Below are 22,525 nucleotides of genomic sequence, written 5' to 3' on the forward strand. Positions count from 1 at the left end.
TTTTTCAGCCCAGCCCTGTCAGGCCGACCAGTTCTCCTGCCAGAACGGACGATGTATACCTCAAGCCTGGAGTTGCGACCGGGAGGATGACTGCGGGGATATGTCTGATGAAATATTATGCAGTGAGTCACTCATGGCTATTTATCACGTCATTCAAGAATCACTGCTATTGGTGTTGCTTTGTTTGGCCAAGGTGCAAAATAGGTCAGCTTGGTGAATGAATTTAATAAGGGCATTTATGGGCAATCTCTAGTTGTTCAGTCCTCACAGTTAATAATGTTATGCCCAATCTGGGTATATTTATAGCTACAATGAGGGGTGATAGAGTTGTCAATTTAAACTATGCCTCAATGGTTATGTCATTAAATGGTGAAATTTCAAATCTCACTTTCCTTTCTGCACTGGGAACTCTCAAAATCTGACTTTATAATTCATGTAGTAGACTGTGCCAGAAACGTGTCAACATTTTTGCAGTTCCCACCAATAGAGGTAATTTCAGATTTCACCTCTAAGGGATAGACAGAGAATATGTGCTGAGCAGTACTCACAATGGATGATTTTAAGTAATTTGATAAGAGCATTATGATAAAATGTTTCTTTTTCCCATTATTTCCTTAAAAGCAGACTACTAAAAAAGACACAATTGCAAACTAAGCTGAAAAAAAAGTGTGCCTGTATAAATGTTGCAGTTGTCCACCTATAACGTATCATATGTCTTTTTACATGAAGAATAGGGAAATCATTTTCTTTTCAGCCAGATAGCGGCATGGCTTTTAGGTTGGCAATTTCTGTCAGTTACTCAGCTTGCTGTTACTTTAGTCCAGACAAAATATCTCAACAACTATTAGATAGATTGCCATGGGATTTGGTACATACATGTCCCCCTCAGGATGATTTATCATAGATTTTTTAATTTCCTCTAGTTACACCATAGGTGTAACTCGGTAAGTTTTTATTTGTCCAATACTTTTGTTTAAAAGTAAACATTTGCAGACTTTATTACATTCCCATCAGCTTCAGCTTATTTTGTGTTTAGAGCTAATTAGCACATTTATCCATGCCAATACGCTAAACTAAGATGGCGAACAACATTTTCACGAGATAAACATCTGCATTTTACCATTTCAGTGGTAGAATACTGACATTAGCATTTAGCTCAAAGCAACGCTGTCCCATTGTACAGTTTCACAGAGCTTGTGATCAACTTTGTTGGTTGATGCACCACTATCCACTCAAGTACTTCTGACTGTTCTTCGAAAAGAATGCTACTTGCAGCTATCGTTTTTTGTGACTTCTTGAATATTTTGCTAGTCTCTTTCACATGCATTACTTTATTCAATTGTGAAAGTTTAGGAGTTGAATTATTGATGCTGTGTTCTTTGGACCAAGAACTAGACTGATGCCATCAGCTAAGCTTGTTGTGCCGAGTATACTGGATACTTTTCTACAGTAGTTCACTATTCTTAAGTCGTGTCTCAGTGGTATTATACAAACTGTCAGCTTCAGTTAGTAAAAGTTGCAGTCCGTGTTCTGGATTAATCATGGAAAACATAAATGAGAAAAATACAAGGCACGCCATGATGGCCTGAGCTTTTTGGAGTTCTTTGAAGATGTATTTAACCTTTTTTTATTCAAGGGAAAAGAGCATTTTAGTCTGTAAAATGTGTTTTCAGCAGCAAGGTTGAACTGGATGAATTACCAGCATACATTTTAAAGATGGGGGTAAAGGTTTTAAGATTCCTCTTTAATCACTATTTGTATTAAATCAGCCTTTTACAGTGATTGATGTTTGCCAAACGCTGAACTGTGCTGTATCGCCTCAGCCTCCCTTTGTGTGTCCTAAGCTGCTACAATACGCAGTCACAAACAGCCAGGGTGTAAGCAGTAATTAAAGTTCATGCTCGGCTTCATTCAATCATAATCAAGCTGTGCAGCAAAACATATTCTCTCCCATACTGTTGTCTGAGCTTCCTCAGGCATTACTTCTCTGTAGGCACTCTACTGTGTAGCTCTGGCAGCTCACTTAGCTTCAGTGGAGCTACTGTGGGTTTTGGAACACCTGAAGCTCAGTGGTGGCCGCCTTAGAGATTGATGCTAATTTGGATTTTGTTTGTCAGTAGTTTAGTAGTTGTCACACAGTGTCTCATATTGGGCTCTCTGTTCACTTGAAGCCATCATTATTTATGGATGCCAATGTTCCATTTTTTGCCAGGCTCACTGTTTACTTGAAACCCTCATTATTTATGGATGTTCGTGCTTCATTTTTAATGAATGTTAAATTCCAACCAGTCATGCGCTGTCAGTGAGACCTAACACATTTGTGGGAAATATAGAAGACACTTGTCTGATAAAGATACAATATGTCTCCTTGACAGCGCCTAAGGTATTCCAGGCAGCAGCAGCAGATGCCAACAAATCAATTCAAATGTAGACTTGCATTTCATACTGAAGTCAATAAAGCTTCAGGCATCCAGGAAGGATATTTGAAAAGTACTGTATATACAGTATCTCAAAATTGGAAACAAGAATAGTATCTGATGAGAATACAGATGTTGATGCTGACAATGTCATCAGTCCACAAAAAGTAGTAGAATCTGTATTCCTTTACTTACTACAGCTCTGGTAGAGAATTGATGCTATAATGTAGATTTTAGTTCACAAGGTCTCCTTGATTGCATTGATGGATGTTGGATCAGCTAGTGACTACAGAGGTGATAATTTATTTGCTTTCAAAAGCTTGCATTGTCAAGTTAAGTTAAAAAAAAAATTAATTAAATTACACCTCAGCAGACATGGAATTTTATCTTTATAGGTAAAGTGGGAGAAACTTTGGGAGGCATCCACTTTCAGAGATTGAAGGGGGTGCAACAGACAAACATTTACAGAAATGAAAAAGTGGCTGTCACTGCAAGGTGACTGTAATTTGTTAAACCAAGTAATTTAGTTAATTACAATATTCATACTAACCCGAAGACAAGCATCAATGCATTATTTCTCTTTCCTTCTCTACCATAAACAGCCAACATGGACTCCGCTTATAGTCGTTTCATAGCCGAGTCATCTGCATATTATAGTCATCTCCATATAGACCATGTGGACTTGTTTTTACATTTATATATTTTCATGATTTGAGGCATTGATCAAGAGAGAACATGTGAAAACAGACAAAGGTTTTGAATAAAACATGGCCATGCAAGGCCCCTTTTAGTACAAAGAACCAATCAAAAGTGGTATTTCATGTTATTCTCAATTTTATTTTCCTCTTTCATCCAGGGCCACACATAACAGCAACTCTGAGAAGTATTTCTCAAGATGTAGCTACACTTCAGGTCCGAGTTCATAACTTTAGTTTACAGTGATGCAGTCACAACATGTAACTGTATGCATATTTTTAACCATCTTAGTGACTCGATATAAGGGGAATCGGATTTCCATGAAACTTTCAGACCCAGAGGTTCCCAGAGGATGAATCTTAATGACTTTGATGAACCCCTGACTTTTTTTTCTCTAGGTCCACCTTGAGGATGCATTTTTGTTTCTTAATAAAATATCTTGAAAAGTATTGAATGCATTGCTCTGAAATGTGGTACAGATATCCATGGTGCCAAGAAGATGAATCCCCGGACTTTTCAGTGCCACCAGTTTTTACTTATTCTGTGAAATATCTCAGCATCTACTTGGCACAACATTTGACATGCAGACATTCGTGGTTCCCAGGTTCTAGCACTGGTGAAAATAGCCTTTTCATCTCTTTTCATCCCCTGCTCAAAAACCATAGATTTAAAAGATTCTACTCTATTCATCAGAAATGGCTGCACAATTCACAAATTCTCTTTTAATGAGACAACCTTGATACAATCTCAAGAATCAATCATTTTCAATAATAATAAAGTTATGTGTGTAAAGTTTTATAACCAAAACATAGTGTAGCTTTTAGGAAAAAGCCTTGTGACACTTCCCACTAGAAATAAAAATCTATTCTCTGATAATTCACTGATGTGTAGAATTGTAGTGCAAATATTTGTTTAGTGTGGACTGAGATTATATTTGATGGGTACCTGTAAATAAACCTTTTCAGCCTTCCCCACCTGTGAGCCACTCACCCAGTTCAGCTGTTCCAATGGGCGATGTGTCAGTGTGCAGTGGCAATGTGATTCAGGTGAGAACAAGAATCATTTGAGTACTGACTACAGTGATACTCTTTATACAAATATTTTAAGTAAGTTTGCTCATAAAAAAACCTTGTGTTTGCAAGGTCAAGCCTTTTATGAGTGTTTGTACATGTGCATAGATGATGACTGCGGAGATGGCAGTGATGAAATTGGCTGCATCCGGTCCTGCTCCAACACCCAGTTCCAGTGCACTAGTGGCCGCTGTATCCCGGACCACTGGGCTTGTGATGGTGACAACGACTGTGGTGACTACAGTGATGAGAACACAACCTGCGGAGGTGGATCAGCACGTAAGAATGTCTGCATTAACTTTTGAAATGCTGTGTTAAGTCAGATAACACATCCTCTTTAGCTAAGATAGCCCTTGTCATTATTCATGTTTTACATAAAAATATTAATAGTATATTTATAATTAACCTATTATAAGTCATCACTGCAATTCACTCTTTTTTATTTATTGAAAAATCTCCAGCAGAGTTGTCTGGTTGCACCTTTATGAGAGTATATATGTCCTTATATCTATTTTAGAGTGCTAATGATTTTATTTGCAATTCAAATCAATGTTTAAATTTAGGCGTTGTAATTACATGTTTAACAATTAGTCAGCTTGAGTCCAATAACTTTGTTTTCACACACACGTGTGACTAATCTTATCTAATCTCCGTTTGGGAGAATTTTACCATCAGGAGTTGAATCATTTAATCTAATTACCACAGAAACCTAATGCAAGCTCCTAGAAACTCACAGCCCACTTGCTTGTCACTAGAATGTGTAGACTATTCATCAAGCTGTTTCCTGATGGGAACTGCAGGCTTCTCCACTCCCCCATGTCTGCTTCTGCTTCTACCCCAGGGGACTAAATCTGTCTTAGCTTTGCCTCGGCTGTTGAAGAAATGTTTTTTGGGTTGACTTATAAGATTTAAGCAAATGGTGAATCAGATTCAGACCATACTGAAGGCTCAATGGCATGACATAAATGAATGCATATTGCTGTTTATTATGTTCTGCTGAAAATGATATAATGTATCCTAATAAATTTGGTATTATTGTAGTTCTTTGGGTGTTATCTTGTTTAGAACCTATTTATATGATTGCCACAAGATATGTCCGAGGACTCCAAGACCTGCAGTTCAACACATACAACATAATGGTGTAGTGGTACCAGTTTATTTTATTTGTGATGCACCCCTGGTGGAGAAAGATATAGTGACCAGAGTCATTAAACAAGACAGAAACATCTCAGAGACGTAAACCTTAAATGCTGGATGTGAAATAACTTCCACAGACTGACTTGTTATTGCTGCCAAGTGCCCTTCTTGCAAAGATAAATATGTGTAAACAGTAAAAGATGTCTTGTAAAATAATAGTTCAATACTGTTGTGCCTTTGCCCATGACTGTGTGCTGTAGATCAGTAATTGTTGAATTACTTTTGTTTCAGTGCTGCCATCTGTGATCGAGTGCAGTGGAGAGGAATTCCACTGTGTCACAGATGGGACCTGCATCCCAGAACGCTGGAGATGTGACGGAGACAAGGACTGTGAGGATGGGAGTGACGAGAAAGACTGTGAGGGCACCAAAAGAATGTGCGACCCAAAGGCCAAATTTACCTGCAAAGATACAGGTAGTGAATAAAGTACACTACACTACTGAGGTCAGAAGTGAAAGCTACATTGACAACAGATATTTGTATGTAAAACAAGGTGCTAAATATGTGACTCTGAAATATCTATGATAAGTTTTAGATAAAGTCTAAATACAGTAAAGTGAATTCAGCTCGCATTTGACTTCAGTAAGTAAATCTTGCATCATTTACTTGTGTTTTAGGATCATGGCAGCCTGGCTAAACAAATTTGAGCATGAAGGACAATAACACACTGCAACAGAGAAAGAGAATCAGCTAACTTTATATATAATGTTATACAGAAATTATGTGAAGACATATAAAATCAAAAACAATTTTCTTTATTTTGTTCATCAAAAAAAGCCATCAAAAACAATTATGGATTATCTTCTAAATTCAGCATGACAGTCTGGATCTTAAATCTTTTACTTTCTTGAACATGTCAAAATGGCTGCTGTGAAAAAGGTCTAAAAAAAGGGCATTTTATCTGCTTGGACTTTTCCAGTACTCAATCTAGATAAAAGATCCTTTTCACTCCAGTCTTTTGCTCGGGTCTTAAGAGAGCGTGGAAGCATCTCAGTAGTTTCAACAATTTTTATTTTTTTGCATGTATCAGTTAAATTAAGCTGCCAAATTGCTCTCTTCCCTTTCATAAGGGCGTCACTCTCTGACAGGCTCTAGAGGCTTAACCATTCTTCACTTTGGAGCAGTGCAGTGAAGTTTGCATGTACTTGTTTGACCAAATAGGACAAACCATTTAAATTGCCTGTTTAAACTCCCCATGTACCCAAACCCAGCATCCGCTCTCTTTCAGCAGCTGAAAGCAAAAGGTCAGAGAAACATTCAGTTGCTTTCTGTCTTTAGCGCCACAGCTTTCCACTCATCCCTTGACAGTATTATCAAGAATGGAGGCAATGCTGCGTGCTGAAGGGTTGGTTAGACCACACAATTATTATTCACTCTAATACTGCAGTGTCACACCCCTGTGCACTGGTGCAGTTTGTTCTGTCCTACCCAGAGCAGAGTGCCCTCTCAAACATTATTCAAAAGGGTTTCTGAAACGGGGCATCTTAACATTTCTGATGCATTAAAGGGAGATGGCTGTATTCTCTTTCTTTTTTTAATTTACCAGATGAAACAAAGATATGAGACTCATTGTAAACCTATGCCTAATTTGTATGCTGGGAATATGGATTTTTTTTCCCTTAACATTTCACCTTTGGGAATGGATGCATTTCAACATGAAAGATAAAAGTCAAACAAAGATACACATTTTCAATTAGACATTGGCCCAGTGCAACAATACAGCAAGCCACCCACACGCAGATTCGTTAACATGCCAATTTACAAAAACATATATGGAAAGAAAACAACAAGAAAACTCAAACAAAGAAAACCTAAACATGTATAATATATAATTTATCCAACAGCACATTATGTAGAAATAGACATTTTTGTAGAGTTTATTGATTTGTTCAATTTAAATTCGAAATAAAGAATGAAACTTCAATAATCTTAAATAAACAAAAAAATCTTCTGATGGCAATAAATATTAAAATCTTCATCAATGTAGCAACTTTAATGATGAGCAAGGTTAAAAGAAAACAAAAAAAAACAACCACAGCAAATATAAATTTACAAATTTATAAATAAATCTTCAGCCATGTGTAGAGAAGGGACAAACATGAACAAAAAATGTTCCAGCTCTGTATGAAATCCTTCTGTAGATATGCTTCATTTATGTTAATTAAAGAAGACATTTTTAGATGTTGCCACTTTTCTATATTTGGAGAATATGAAAAAAAATATTTCCTACTTAAAATAAGAAGCAATGGTTACGTTTAATAAACCCACTCAGATAAATAAAATCATGTTTTCATGTCTGTCTTCATGCACATCCTGTCCCCTCCTTTGCAGTACATAAACTCAGGTTGAAGTTTCTTTCTTTCTTTCTTGTCATTTAATTGCCAGTATCAAGACTGGTTAACTCAGTTAACGTATGATTAACCGCCTTGTCTATGTGCATTACCACAAAGACAGAAAATGGAACATTTATGTACCCCAAGTGTCATCTATATTTTATGCGTGGGGAAGCGTGTACTTTAATAGCACATCAGCTTTCATTTTGATATGTACAACTGCACTGGCATTATATAAGGCATTTAGGAAATTAAGGGTTAAATCAAAAGTGCTGAATGATATACACACAGACACACCTGAACACAAAATCTACGCACACTCAGCCTCCCACGACGGTTTGCACTGATCCAGCACCAAGGATAAACCAGTGGGATTTCAAACCCCTATGATGTAGCTTTGATTGAAAAACTATAAATTGGAATATGTTGCGATAAGCTTCACCAGGGAGAGTACAAAAATGATACATCCCAATATTGCTTTCTTCCTCTCCCCCCTCTGTGGTTCTACCTTCCTCTTTCTTACCTGCATACAAAGGGAATTACAAATTACTCCCTAGTGCAGATATCAGCATAGGGAATATTGATCGTGTGGATATTTTCATCAAGTCGCACATTTAGCACAGAACTGAGAAGACTTAGTTGTTGATTGAGGCACCCTGGGAAAAAAGCTTGGCATTTTTGCTATCTAATGTTTATTCAAAAGATATGATTAAGGAACTGAGTAATGAAACATTCATGAAAAATGCCACCACTAAATGTTAAATTTCAGTTAGTTGAGGCAGGCAACTATTTATAACATCATCCAGTTAACCAAATCATACAAATACTTACTACAGTGAGATTACATCATCTGAACTACCGTGAAACTTGGAACTGTTAAGTGAGATCTCCACATCCCATTCTCTACAGGCAAGTGTATCACAAAGAGCTGGGTGTGTGATGGGGACATTGACTGTGAGGACCGCTCAGATGAAGAGTCCTGTGAGTCGGCTGTCTGTAAGCCACCCAAGTACCCTTGTGCCAACGATACCTCTGTCTGCCTCACACCCGATAAGATCTGCAATGGCAAGGTGGACTGTGCGGACCGCTCTGATGAAGGACCCATCTGTGGTAATGATTGTTTTGTCACTGCATGTCATATCTGCATCTATATATATATGGCCAAAAGTATGTGGATATCGGAACATGACATACATCAACACACAACAGCCGGCACTCTTTTGGGAAGGCTTTCCACAAGATTTTGGAGGTTTTATCCTGATCTTGCTCACAGTTGGCGTTCCAGTTCATCACAAATGTGTTTGATAGAGTTGAGGTTAGGGCTCTGTGCAGGCCAGTCAAGTTCTTCCCCACTAAGCTTTAAAAATCATTTATTTTGGGCCTGGCTTGAGCATTCCATCCAAACATCAATTTTAACCTGTTTATCCAGGTCTGAGTCAGGGTGGCAGCAGGCTAAGCAAGGTAGCCCATACAATATGTCCCTCTATGTTGGCCTTTTTGCCTTTCACAAAGCGTTGTCACAAACTTGGAAGTCTTGGAGGACTTTGAAGAATTAAGGTTTTCCTTAATTGGAGCAAAGTGGCTTTCCAAACCCCTGAGCAAAAAAGTACACTAGCGTGTGTGAACAGATTATCAAACACTTATCCCTTGGTGGTTTGAACAACCTCAAAGTTTCTATAGTAGTTTGTTTGTGTGTCAGTTACAATAGATTCCAATTCTACAATAGTGATCTGTTACACAGCAGATGTTGCTCAGTATGTCCCAGTCATTATTTTGGCTAAATATAGTACTGCTGCCTGAACTTCTGACTTCCAATGATGATGATAAACAGACAAGTAAGATTTTGAGAAGTTTATATGGATTTGTTTGATACTTTAAGCTATAAAAGCCTGTCAACATTGCAATCCGTTGTTACCGACAAAAATCACGCTGACCATAGCTGCTGTTCTGCAGAAGGAACTTTTTATAGCAATGCTTCAAGCCTGCAGGGGTGCGTGTTTGATACTCAAAAGACATATTTTGGGAGAAGAATAACTTTATATTTTGGGTGAAGAATAACTTTAAAGTGAAGAGACCAACTTTCCAATGCTCCCACTGTGTTTGAGTGTCTTTGATTGTCATTCCTTGGAAGGATAGAAACACTGGAGTTAATGACATTGGTTCAATAGAAAATAAAACAAAGAACAGTGACAAATGAATAATCCACATTTACATTACAAATGAAAACTGCAGCACAATCTTCTGAACAACTCTCTCAATATAGCTCTTTATTATTTTTATTTTTCCTATTCTTAATTTACCTTTTATTAACTTAGAGTTTCAATAAATTTGTAAAATTCACTGTCAAATTACCTGGCAGCACTTTTTCATCTAAGGTTATATCACAGGATGTTGAAGAACATCCCCCAGTGCTATATCCCCTCCTTCACATTGAGCAGCTTAGGAACTGGTATGTATTGTCTCTGAGACCATAGGGACAGAACATGAGGTAATACTCTGGCTTCCTGATGACGGCAAATGTGGAAGTGTTTGTCCAGCAGCCTTCAGAGGGAAGAAAAAGATCTCATGTGATTAGCCTCGGCCATCTAATCTCTTAAAGTCAGCAGTGTAAACATCGAGGTTCATTTTCTAGAGCGTCACTAGCCAAGCCTTGCAGGGGCCCTACAGGACCTTTTGAGTGTCTGTCTTATTATAGCTGAAAAGAGGGCTTCTACCTCCTCGTAGACAATTATGTGTTCAGAGGGATCTTGAGGGTCTGATCTGCACCAGCTCAGCAGGACTCACACCCACCATTAACAACTGTGACCACATGCTCCATTTCCCCCCTTGAGAAAGTATAATGCTGTTCTTGCTCACCTTGAAAAGACGGTCTTAATCACTTTAGAAAAAGGGACACCAGTTTTATTTTCATCAATATGCCTTTTGATCTTGACCTTGTCCAAAAAAAAAAATCACAAGTATAAAAATAAGATAAAAGAGCATGGAGTTAAGCATTTCTTTCTTTGTTTCACTTTTTAAAGGAGCGGTGCATAATGGTATGTTTCCTGTTCTGTTTTTTGAAGCGCTGATGGAAATTAAACCCATTCACCTTCAGGTGAAATCACAGAGAAACTGCTGTATGACGGCTTTCTCATTATGTAACACTTTTATTTTCATTAGAGTGCGAACACTCTCTTGAAAATATGTTATCCTTGTAACATTATGTTCAAGCATAAAACCTTTCACATTTTGTACAACTATTGGTATTTGGAGTGTCTGTAATATAGTTACAGAGCCACCACACACACTGTATTTTTCTTTCACACACTCTTCCAGTGTCTGTACAGTTTCTAAGTTTTTTTTGCCTTCTTCACTCCAGATATGTGTCTTGTAGCCAGAGGGGGCTGCAGTCACCAGTGTACCGTGGCACCGGGGAAAGGGGTTGTGTGTTTTTGTCCCCCCGGGCTTCACCTGGACTCCAGCAACAAGACCTGTGAGGTGGTGGACTACTGCAGCCGTCACCTGAAGTGCAGCCAGGTGTGTGAGCAGTACAAGACCACAGTGAAGTGCTCCTGTTATCCAGGATGGATGTTGGACCCTGACGGAGACAGCTGTCATAGCATAGGTAACAGACCCTAGCATTTTTAATGTGTGTTTTAGTGATGCTGTTGGCTGTCGTGATGGTGTGTGCCTTTGAGTCTGTGTCTGCTGTAATATTAAATTTTATCCTAGGGCATACTAGTAACTCTAAAATCCTTGATTCTAAGTTAGAATCACTGTTCTTGTTGGGGGTGCCTTTAATTAAAAATATGAGCTTTATGTATTTCTTATTGATTAAAGGTTCACACCACAGAGAAACTGGAAAGGAAAACAATAAAAGTCACACTACAGAATAGGATGGTTCTTGTGTAACTGTCTCTGAGTGCAGAGAAAGTGGAGAATTGGTCTGAAGAATAGTGATAGATGGTGATTTAGGGTACTGCCAGGTCAAATTCAATCAGTTTCAAATCTAAAGAGGCATCTGGGCGATGAATCCTGTCTGTTTCTATCCATACTGATGCTGAGTGAAGGAAGCATGTTCTCCCTTCTCAAACCACCAGAGCTTTGTTACTTCATTAAGCTGTGCAGAAGTTCGACCCAGGCCTAATCCCATTCCAACACAAATGTTTCACCAGTGTAGTATCACATTATGAATTCAAACTTTCCCCTATTCTGTTAGTGAATAATCTATTTGACAAGGCAGCACTGTAATCGCTTGAAATACAATAGTTACACACACATGCTGTTGGCTTGTCACATTCAGATTTATGGACCTCGTTTTGATTACTTGCTTCTCTGTTACACTTCAAGATTGATGGCAGTTGCAGCTCTAATCTTACATTAACGCAGGAAGAGAATACACAATTCACTCTGGAAGCTGATCCAAATTCTACAGCTTCTTCATAAATCAAATTTTACATACAAACACAAACATTCCAATTTAATCTTGAGAGAGGTGTTATTGGATTCTTTGTGAAGTCCTAAGCGCACATCCACTCCTACTTTTCTTTTGCACATCCCCAGTAATAAAATCTAGCCAGTAGCATTTCAGCTAGTTTGGTTACAACACTGAAATACATCATTGAAGCAGGGACATTTTAATTGCAAACAGTTCTGTTCCCTATAGTATGATTTAGTCTAGAATGCTGTGAAGATAAGGCCTGCAAAAAGCTATTTTAAAAGATTGCATGTGTGTATCTGTGGGTTCTGTGTGTTTTGTTTTTTTTAATGTGTGTGTCCATGTGTGACAAATTCCAGGTTTTAGCTGTACAAACATTTCCCAGAAGCAGAAATAATCTTACTGATTGAGCTAAACCTCAGTGGTGGAGGCCAGTGAAGTTCAGTATGCAAGCACTGTTGCCAGCTTTAGAACTTGTCAGTAGATAGAGTGACTTCGTAGAGCCTCTACAAAATGAAATTATCAGTAGAGACTTCTAACAAATGTATTTACTTTTTTTCAGAAATGGAAAAATGTATTGTGTTGATTCCCAAAGCGTTTGGCAACAAATTGGTTTGGCTACAACTGATGCATAAACAATTGCACTACATGGTGGTAAAAACCAATGAGATGGTTTGAAAATATGTCCTCTACACAGCAGATCAACAAAGAGAGAGAGTGGAATTAATACATGGAACTCAATTAAGGTTAACTATTTCAATTGCCCTGCAGATTTTATATAAATAAAGTAATGTAATACATTTCCACCATAGTTCCATGGAATTCAATCAAAATAACTTAAAACAAATACATTGCATGTCAGTGACAGTCATTCAGTATAACCCTGCCTTGGTGATAGGAACATCACTTATTTTGCAACTATACGAGCTAATGTTGCAACATGTAGAGCTAGTGACAGTTACAGTGTCACATACAAAAGTCAAGAAAATACCTTTTTATATATGTATAAAAAAAGTATATGTGTGTGACAGTGTGACAGCGAGCAAACATGTACGATACCAACCCTCATTAATCTATTATTGACCCGTATGCTTTTCCTACTTTGATGTGTCAAACTTTGCAGTAAAATCTGTTTGTTAAGTATAGTAAAGAAAGCCAACAAATGTGTCCATTTTTTGTTGAGGAACTAGCTAGTAAACAAGAAGAAAAGTAAGCTTGTGCTTGCCGGCCTTTCTGCAACTATTATGTCATCATAGAGTGAGTTAGTTTGCATCTTTTAGCTACAGTATTTAATCAGAATCTAGCTGATAACAGTTGTCTAACTGGCTTGACATTAAAAGTAAAGAGGGAACTGAATAAAATCAGGTTTTAAGTGAAGAATGTGTGAAGGACATTGATGTTATTTATTTGATAAAATAGCATTAATAATTATGACGTGGCAGCAAGCTTGCAAACTATTTGGCCAGCCTTAGATCTTTGCTAGGTTAGCAAGATCCCTTTTTAATAATACAGGGTAAACTAACATTAGGGATTTTCTTTGATCCCTTGCTTCTAGCTTGAAAAATTCAATAAAGTGCATTTATTTACATGGAAAACTGTAAAACCAGCATATGCTGACCAAACTAATTGGCACTGTTAAATATATATATATATATATATATATATATATATATATATATATATGTGTGCGCGTGTGTGAAAACTGAATATATGTGAATGTTCTCTTCATGTTCAGTCTGAGTGCACTCTCAAACGTTAGCTGGTACTGTAGGATGCAGAGGAGTGACTGAAGATTTAAGGGGCCTGGAGGCACAGAGAGAGAGGAGGTCAGATATGATCTGACCAACAATAAACTATAGCCTAGCCTAACAAGGGATAACCAATGATTTTAAAGGGAAGATTATGTTTCTCTAAAAGCAGCTCTGGCTTGAACTAATACAATGAAATAAATACACGTGAATGGTTAAAAGTGTGCATGTGTGTCAGATTGCATTATGGCAGTTTTAATCCTTATTTAACAATGCAATAACACGATTTATATACAGAGCATTGAGTTTTAGGAGTTTTCATGGTATACTGTTCATTCTTTTATTATGTTTTTCTACAGGTTTTCAGCATTTGACAGTAATATTCCTCAGAAAATGTGCTGGATCTTTATGTGTAGTGGTCATTGAAACATTCCAGTTGCACTACTGTTAAAGAAGAATAGGGGCTGTCATAGCTCACTAGCCAGTGCAACAGCCTTTCTTAAAATGGCCAAAACTGTACATTATGTCACACATTGTTGATGAACAATTGACTCAAAAACATCACTCAGCCAAAGGTGGCATGTCTACAAAAATACAGTGTTTGTTTCCTGTCTCTCTCCTTGCCTAGATCCTTTTGAGGCTTTCATCATTTTTTCAATCCGGCACGAGATAAGACGAATAGACCTTCATAAACGGGACTACAGCCTGCTGGTGCCAGGGCTGAGGAACACCATTGCACTAGACTTCCACTTTAATCGCAGCCTCCTTTACTGGACAGATGTGGTGGAGGATAAGATCTACAGGGGAAGGCTCTCTGAGACTGGCGGTACGTGCACACATGAGTACACATGTACACAAACATTTGCTATATCTAAAGACTGCTGTGATGTATTGGCTAAAGAGAGTCATGTCTTGCTCATCTGTACTCCAGCAGCTGTAATGGAAGTCTAAGACACTGTCTGTGATAACGCTCTGTTTTATTGTACTGTCTTTACGCACACTCAGCTCTGATATAGTGAGTTGATATTGTCTCTCGCTGAAAATTTATCTCAGGTTGAAAAGAGTTGAAATATACTGCAGGACCAGAAGTCCTTCAGTTGTTGTAGTACAGTATCTCCTCCTCCTAAAATGATGAATCAGAAGTTCTCTTTCGCTCTGTATTTTTGTGGGTGGCAGTACATTCACTGGGTTCTCTTGCCTTTATTTCCCTCTGCGGAGCCATAGAAATCACCTCTCAGAGGTAACCTATTCCACCCTTTTGTGAGACACACATAAAAAGGCTCAGCATCTGTAAACAGCTAGATTATAAATATTCTGGGAAAACCCTTTTATTGTGCTTAATGGACCCCTGTAGAAAGCAATCTTTATATGGAAGAGATTTTCTCAGGAGTTTTCGGAGTTTCCTCTTCTGCTTTGAGAACGTTTTCCTCAGCAGTGTAAAGATATACCAACCACCAAACCTGCCCCTCAGTTACATGCTATTGTTGTTGATCTTGTTGTTTCAGGGGTGACAGGGATTGAGGTGGTCGTGCAGCACGGTCTGGCCACCCCAGAGGGCCTGGCTGTGGACTGGATTACAGGGAAACTCTACTGGATTGACAGCAATCTGGACCAGATCGAGGTTGCCAAGCTCAACGGAGATATGCGCACTACACTGATTGCTGGAGGCATGGAGCATCCACGGGCCATCGCTCTCGACCCAGGGCAGGGGTAAGATATGCACTGAATCCCACATACAGAACCTGCTGGAAGCTGGGCTATCCATCAGGCACCGAGATTACTGGAATAATGTCAAATTACAACCTTCTTGTATTTCTCACTTCCGCATCTGCCTTGATGTATGAAGATGTCTGCTGTGTTAAGGTCCATTATAGCAGCAGATATAGAGTACATCAATAACAGTGCTGTGTGCTCTATTCCAGTAATGACAACTGATGTAGCTAATACCACCCCGACCATTGCTCCTGCTTTATATGTTTTACTACCCTGTCACTCTTGTTGCCTGGTAATGTTTTTCTTTAAAACATTTTTAAGCAAGACCTTCAAATAAAAAGCCCAAAATAAGCTTTGTTTTTATTTTTGCCTCATTCCCCTTGGGGCCAATTTTCACAATCATAGCTGTTTATCCCGCTGAGAGACATGGGAAGAGTGTTTGTAGATTGATCTGTGGCTCTAAAATGGCACCTATTACAGTGCATTGATTACACTTCTGTTTCCTTGGTATGACAAGTGTTATCATAAGCTTTTTAATTTGTTAGATTGTTTGACAAAGTCACGCTGGGGCGACCAGGTTTGACTCGGTATTAGCCACTGATGCAACACACCTTGCAGGATGTGAGATGCTGGTTCGGACAGTTGAACAGTTTGGAACTTTGCCACCCACCCTTTAGAAATGAAACAAGAGGGATGCCATAATAGCTTACCTGGTAGAGGTGGTGCCCCATGTACAAAGGCTGTGGGTTTGAATCTGGCCCTTTTCTGTGTGTCATTCTCTCTCTACCCTATTTACTTTTCTGTCTAACTTCGGCTGTCTTATCTAAGGGGAAACGTCACAAAAACATACATAAAAAAGAAATGAAACAAGAACATCTCAACAGTAACACATGATACAACGCAACTCACACAGCCAGAGGCCTGGTTCTGACGTTACAGGTACAGTTAAAAGTCCAGTATGTAGGATTTAGTGGCATCGAATGGTGAAGTTGCAGACTGAAACTCCCTTCTAAATGAGAATCTACAGTGGTTTGCAGAACACATGCTACTGTAGAAACATGGGAGCCAACCTGGACCATCTGTATCCAGGTAATTATATACAAAACTAAATCATACATTTCTGCCAAAAGATCCTTCTAAATATTAGACACTGGACCATTAACACAACATGTTTGTTCTTTTATAATGGCTTCTGGTTATAATGACAACCAACTTTTTTACAACACTACATTTCTTGTTATAATGGAAATTTTTTATCAATCATTTTACGATATGAAACACATTTATTTTTACAAGTATTGCATGTTTTTGTGTGTATATGTGCTGTGCATGTGTGTTTGGGAGGTCCTTATTAATGTGTCTGTGTGTGTATTTCACTACTTGTGTTTTTCTTTCTATTTAAACTGTTAATGAGATTTACTGAGTGGTCAAAGGTTTTATAGAGCCTTGTGGGAAGCACATTACAATGGGTCATAATTGTTCAGCATTTTGTCATCATATTTAACTGAAGATAAACATCCATTATACATTAGCTGTACCCGCTTATCCTTAGAGGGTGAGGACAGGTCGCTAGTCAATCACAGGGCTGACCTTAGAGACGGACGAGAATTCACACTACGGGCAATTTAGAGTCACCAATTAACCTAAACTGCATGTCTTTGAACTTTGGGAGGGAACAGGAGCACTCGGAGAAAACACACAAAAGCAGAGAGAGAACACGCAAACTGCAAACATAATGTACCCAGCCAGCTCTAATTTATAATTTAATATTTGCTGATGGATTATTAGATGTCTTTTGAGGTAACCAGGTTGCTTAACAGTACTTATTTACTCCCTGTAGAAAGTAATTTGTCATACTACTTGTTACATTACCTTTGCGTTACTCCGCAACATTGCCTGAGATGCACTGTCACGTAATATGAACTGCATTTAACACACTCAACAACACGTTTTAGATACACATTGTATTTTACATTGTGTTCCACAATATTTTTTACTCTTACTCTTACTCCACGTTTTAACTACCATCACAAGTCATGCTGCATTAATTTCTGAGACTTGCATTATCATTTTCTTTTAATTCGTATTTCATTTTCCCAGAGGTTGATTTCAAGTAATGGGCAACTATGTCCACATACTTTATTTAGGGTTTATTTGTAGTCTAAAAAAAATGAAAAAGTCTAAATGGTAATAGAATTTGATTTTGGTTTGAATTATATCCCTTTTGTCGACTATTGAATATTGTTTTAATACATCATGTAGGTAAGATTTATTGCTGAACAGCAGCTGCTGTAAATCAGAGACATTAGTTCTGCAAGGCGAGATACTGATTTAAAAAAATTAGGGGGCCCTGAGCACTCACCCACCACTGCTGAGACCCAGGTTCACTTCCCAGCAGCTATGCTTCTATCTTGGCAAGGCACCACATCAAACACAACTGTCAGTGTTTCAGTCAAAATAGGTGATGAAGCTGAGAAGGATCATGTTCATGCCACTGCACTGTGACTCTACTGGTTGGTCAATGCGCCTGGGTTGAGAAGGGTAGGATCTGGGTGGAATAGCATGAGCCTTTATGCACCTGAAGGTATGAACGTTATTGTACATTTAACCCTGCACTCAGCCTTGAAAAAGGATGTGATGCCTTGATTTTGACATGTATAGTAGTAGATTCATATTAAGTGGAGTGATCAGAAACTGTGAACAGTGCGAAAGAGCGATGCTGTAGTTTGTAGTCTTTGTTTTGTGTCTCACACTGTGTGATGTCTTGTGATAGTTACTGTGTTGTCGAACCCACTGATCTTGTTTCAAAAAAGGTTTGAGGACTTTTTTTTAATAGTTTTGTAATGATGTCAACGGGTTTTATAACTGTGAACATGCCTTGTTCTATGTAGGGGCAATAATTGAGACTTATTCCTATTTTTTCTTGCTGAAACTGCAGACAATTTGAAAACATGCCCACAAACTAAGAAACTGGCTCTTATGTTCCTGTTTGTTGCCTGTAAGTGTGGTTTGTTTCCCTGGTCTGCGGGAAAGAGGTTTGACTCGCCTGTAGCTACAGGACTGGATTCTGTATCGTCCCTGTGATATCTTCATGCAAGGCTTGTGATTATAGTAACCCTGGTGGCTGCCCTGCTCCTCTCGTCATGTAGGCAGTTAAGGTTTTATTTTATGATATGGAAAAAAAAACACAAACAGTTCACCCTTCTTCTTGGCATAACTAAGCATCTCAACAGCTGCTCACAATGTCTCCCAGGTGTGTTGCATCACCCCATGTGTGACTTAACATAACACTGTCTATTCACATTAAGAGAATGTATTGCCTGCTTAAAGAAATCACTCAGAGGGTAAACTCTGGTCCATCCAGGCACTCTCCAGTTTGATATATTTGTATGCATATTTTTTAAAGATACAAATTAAATAAATTAGTAGTGTAGTTGCTTTTATCAGAGAGTGATGACAAAGAATTATTTGAAACAAGTAGGTAGGTTCTTTCTCTGCGTGTCTACTGCAGTGCTGGAAACACGGTTTTGAAATTGTATGCTCTTACTATCTACAGAATATATACAGTAATACAAATTATACAAAAACCTGAATCAATTTTCTCTGTTGTCAGTGTATTGCTGTTTTTTACATTTGGTACTTACTTTGGATAAATACATCTGAAAACTAGCCAGTGGTTGTATACTGTGGCCAGAATATTTCAGATTAAAGCAAAAGCCAGACATTCCTAAAATCAATTTAACACTCTTAAGAAATGAGTAATCTGCTCATGCACTCTCTCCTATAGTACTCTTTCACATTTGGGAGGATGACTACATTTCATGGCTGTACAGAGTAGGATTAATGGGTACTTTTGGTGCCTAAAGGCGCATTTCCATTCCAGGGCAATAATTCTAATCTAATTACTTGAATCCACTCAAAGGAGTGGGTCATTGATCAGGGAGGCCTTATCAAGTGAATAAGGCTATTGATCTGGACAAGGATATTTCTTCCTAACACTGTTTTGTTGTCGTCAGTATGTGATTTAAGCTTGAGCACCCATTTTCTCCTTCGTTGTAGCTGACTTTGTGGACCAAAGGCAGGACAGAAGTGATGTTTGCTGGGTTGGAGTAAGACTCTGGACACGGTGTTCATTTTCAGGCCTCATTGAGCTGTGAAAAGAAAGTCATAATAAAACAGATGGCCTCCCATTTCAAGGCCTGTCGCAGATGTTTAGGGTTGCACTGGATCACTGGGGCTGTTCTTGGACAGTCATCATTGCCACTGTCTTTGTTAATGCATACAGTTACAACAGCTCTTAGATGGTTATAATATCTAACAGCCTTTTTAAATAAATAAAAAATGTGCAGTATATTGTTGCTTGTCCTCATAAAAATAAGCAATTAGTCATCAATACTAACTGTTGCCTTTGGGTCTCTGCTCCAAGGATCCTCTTCTGGACTGACTGGGATGCTACTTTCCCCCGAATTGAGGCTGCATCAATGAGTGGAGGAGGTCGACACATTGTGTTCAAAGATATGGAAATCGGTGCCTGGCCTAATGGACTTACTCTGGATCATTTGGAAAAGAGGATTGTTTGGACAGATGCACGGTATTCCATTCAAGTTTTTATGTTGTGTGCACTAGCATTCACACCTTTTATCATTTTTAATACATGTATGACATTATATACTGCGAAGCATTCACCATTCCCTGAGTAAAATGTCACTTGAAGCCGGCATTAAATAATGGAAGAGATGTTATATTTAGAGATTTTACTACAATAGTCATATTTGGTTTTGAGTGGATCTTGAACAATTTAATAGTTCCATCAGTGGACTGGTGGTAACACTTTGATCTGCCCACTTTTACTGTTCCCTTTCAATGCAGTTGAAGTGCAGTTTAAACTTTGATATGTCCCTTTGTGTTGGTCTCTTTTGAACAGCTCGGACGCCATTTTCTCTGCGCTCTATGATGGAAGTGGAGTCATTGAGATCCTCAGGGGCCACGAATACCTGTCCCATCCCTTTGCTGTGTCTCTCTTTGGAGGCAATGTATACTGGACGGACTGGAGGACAAACACTTTAGCGAGAGCCAATAAGTGGACTGGGCAAAATGTAACAGTCATCCAGAAGACGAGTGCTCAACCTTTTGACTTACAGATCTTCCACCCCAGCAGACAGCCACAAGGTGAGGACAGTTTTTCTGGCTTTTCTGTTTGACATGAGACACTTACAGAAGAGGCAAATTTTACAGCTGGAAGCAGGTCCATATAAAATTTGTAAGTTTTGCTTTCCTAGGTTTTGCAGCAGTGACATTTAACCCCTTAAAGGTTATATACAAGATTTAGAACATTAACATAGCAGCAAACAACGATTTGCCATGTAAATAGTGAAGTAAATGCTTCTTGAGCAAAGACTAACATCACATTCCCTCTGCCTGTGTTGATCCCCAAGCATTGTTTACTACTCCGGTCCAGCCGCCGGTATATGTTAGTGCACGTGAGTCTCTCCATGTGTATCTGTTGGCTTTTAGGATAGCTGTTTTTCTCTTCTAACTCGGTGAATTAAAGATTTATTTCGACCATTCCAGAGTTGCTGATTGTTGCTGGGATAGTGGAAAGACTAACAAAGATCACTTTTGTAAGTTTAATTTTGTGTCTGGTAATTAAGTGTGTTTTACAATTATCTGGGAAGTTAAATTATTGTTTTTGTCTGCTGGTGAGGGGTAAAAATATACAGGCTGTTTTAAAGGATCTGACTCTATAGGGATTCATAATGTTGTCACACACTTAAAATACCAATTTGAGTCTGTCAGCGGCACAACAAGTACATTTAGTGGACGTACTTTGACCAGCACATTCATCCCCAAGGATTAGCTAATGTTACATGGCAGGCATAGAAGCCCATTTTGTGACTATTTTCTCATCTAACTGTGAATTAAGTGTTTGTTTTGACCAAACCAGAATTAGTTGTTGTTGCTAGAAGAGTGGAGAGACTAAAATATACTTTTTCGAGTTTGATTGAAGTGTGTTTTGTGATCTGAGAGACACAATTTGCGTGCTCTTTTGTTTTGGTCTAAAATGCTGGTGCTCTAGTGTTACATCTAGTCTGAAAGTCATACAGTATACAACACCTTTAAGCACTGATGTCAATGGGGGGGGGGTAGCTACTTTATTTAGCATGGCATCGAGTTAAAAACTATACATTGTCTAAAAGCACACAGCTTCGTTTGTGCCTCTGTACATTTAGTCTTTTATTTTTTTTTTTAGATTGTAAACTCTTCAATTACGATTTAAAAGAGACCAGGCTATAGCTGCAATTACAAAGAACAGTAACAGTAACCATTTAATTTTGGGCATGTCACTGTCAACCTGCACAGAAAGGGGATGCTTGTTAATGGGCTTAAAGTGCAAATCCATCATATCGTATCATCTTACACTCTATAGTTAAAAAAGATAAATCAGTTTGAATTTGACTATAGTGCTCCAGTATTACTGCATATTGACTGAGGATAAATTATCTTTTAAAACAGAATCCATCCACATAATGTGTAATAATAAAAAAAACAGCATAATGTAATTAATTTCAGCTTCTGCCTTCATTTGGCCTGTCAATCAATGAGCCATGTGTCTGAACGAAAGAGGTACTCATGCAGAGAATTAGCTAGCTTGAGTTAATGGTACCTCTGAATGTGTTTTTCTCACCATTCAAATTATTGTAATTGGCTTATACCACTATATTAAAGCTTTTTTTTCCCCTTTTGAAATAATTTGAATAAAGAGAGCTGCAAAATGAGAATCATCATCACAGCCGCCAAGGAATAATTGTGGCATATCCAATAATCATTTAAATTGGTAATGTGAATAATTTGTTGTGGTGACAGGAAATATATGGAATAGTTCTAAAACTTTATTAATATTGCCAGCAACTGCTTTTAAGTGAATGCCTCTGAA

At 38.3% G+C, this 22,525-nt stretch overlaps 1 protein-coding gene across 1 annotated transcript in view; it reads left to right on the forward strand.

Annotated features, from left to right (window-relative positions):
- LOC127365947 (low-density lipoprotein receptor-related protein 1B-like) overlaps positions 1–22,525 on the forward strand; it is a 241,426-nt gene that overhangs the window by 130,662 nt on the left and 88,239 nt on the right. Inside the window, 10 exon segments of the mRNA XM_051404535.1 lie at positions 9–122; positions 4,079–4,159; positions 4,292–4,462; positions 5,612–5,794; positions 8,623–8,823; positions 11,072–11,317; positions 14,507–14,704; positions 15,384–15,588; positions 20,018–20,182; positions 20,516–20,760. Of these exon segments, the coding sequence (XP_051260495.1) occupies positions 9–122; positions 4,079–4,159; positions 4,292–4,462; positions 5,612–5,794; positions 8,623–8,823; positions 11,072–11,317; positions 14,507–14,704; positions 15,384–15,588; positions 20,018–20,182; positions 20,516–20,760 (1,809 nt within the window).

Source organism: Dicentrarchus labrax, unplaced genomic scaffold, assembly GCF_905237075.1.
Source record: "Dicentrarchus labrax unplaced genomic scaffold, dlabrax2021, whole genome shotgun sequence".
NCBI lineage: Eukaryota > Metazoa > Chordata > Actinopteri > Moronidae > Dicentrarchus > Dicentrarchus labrax.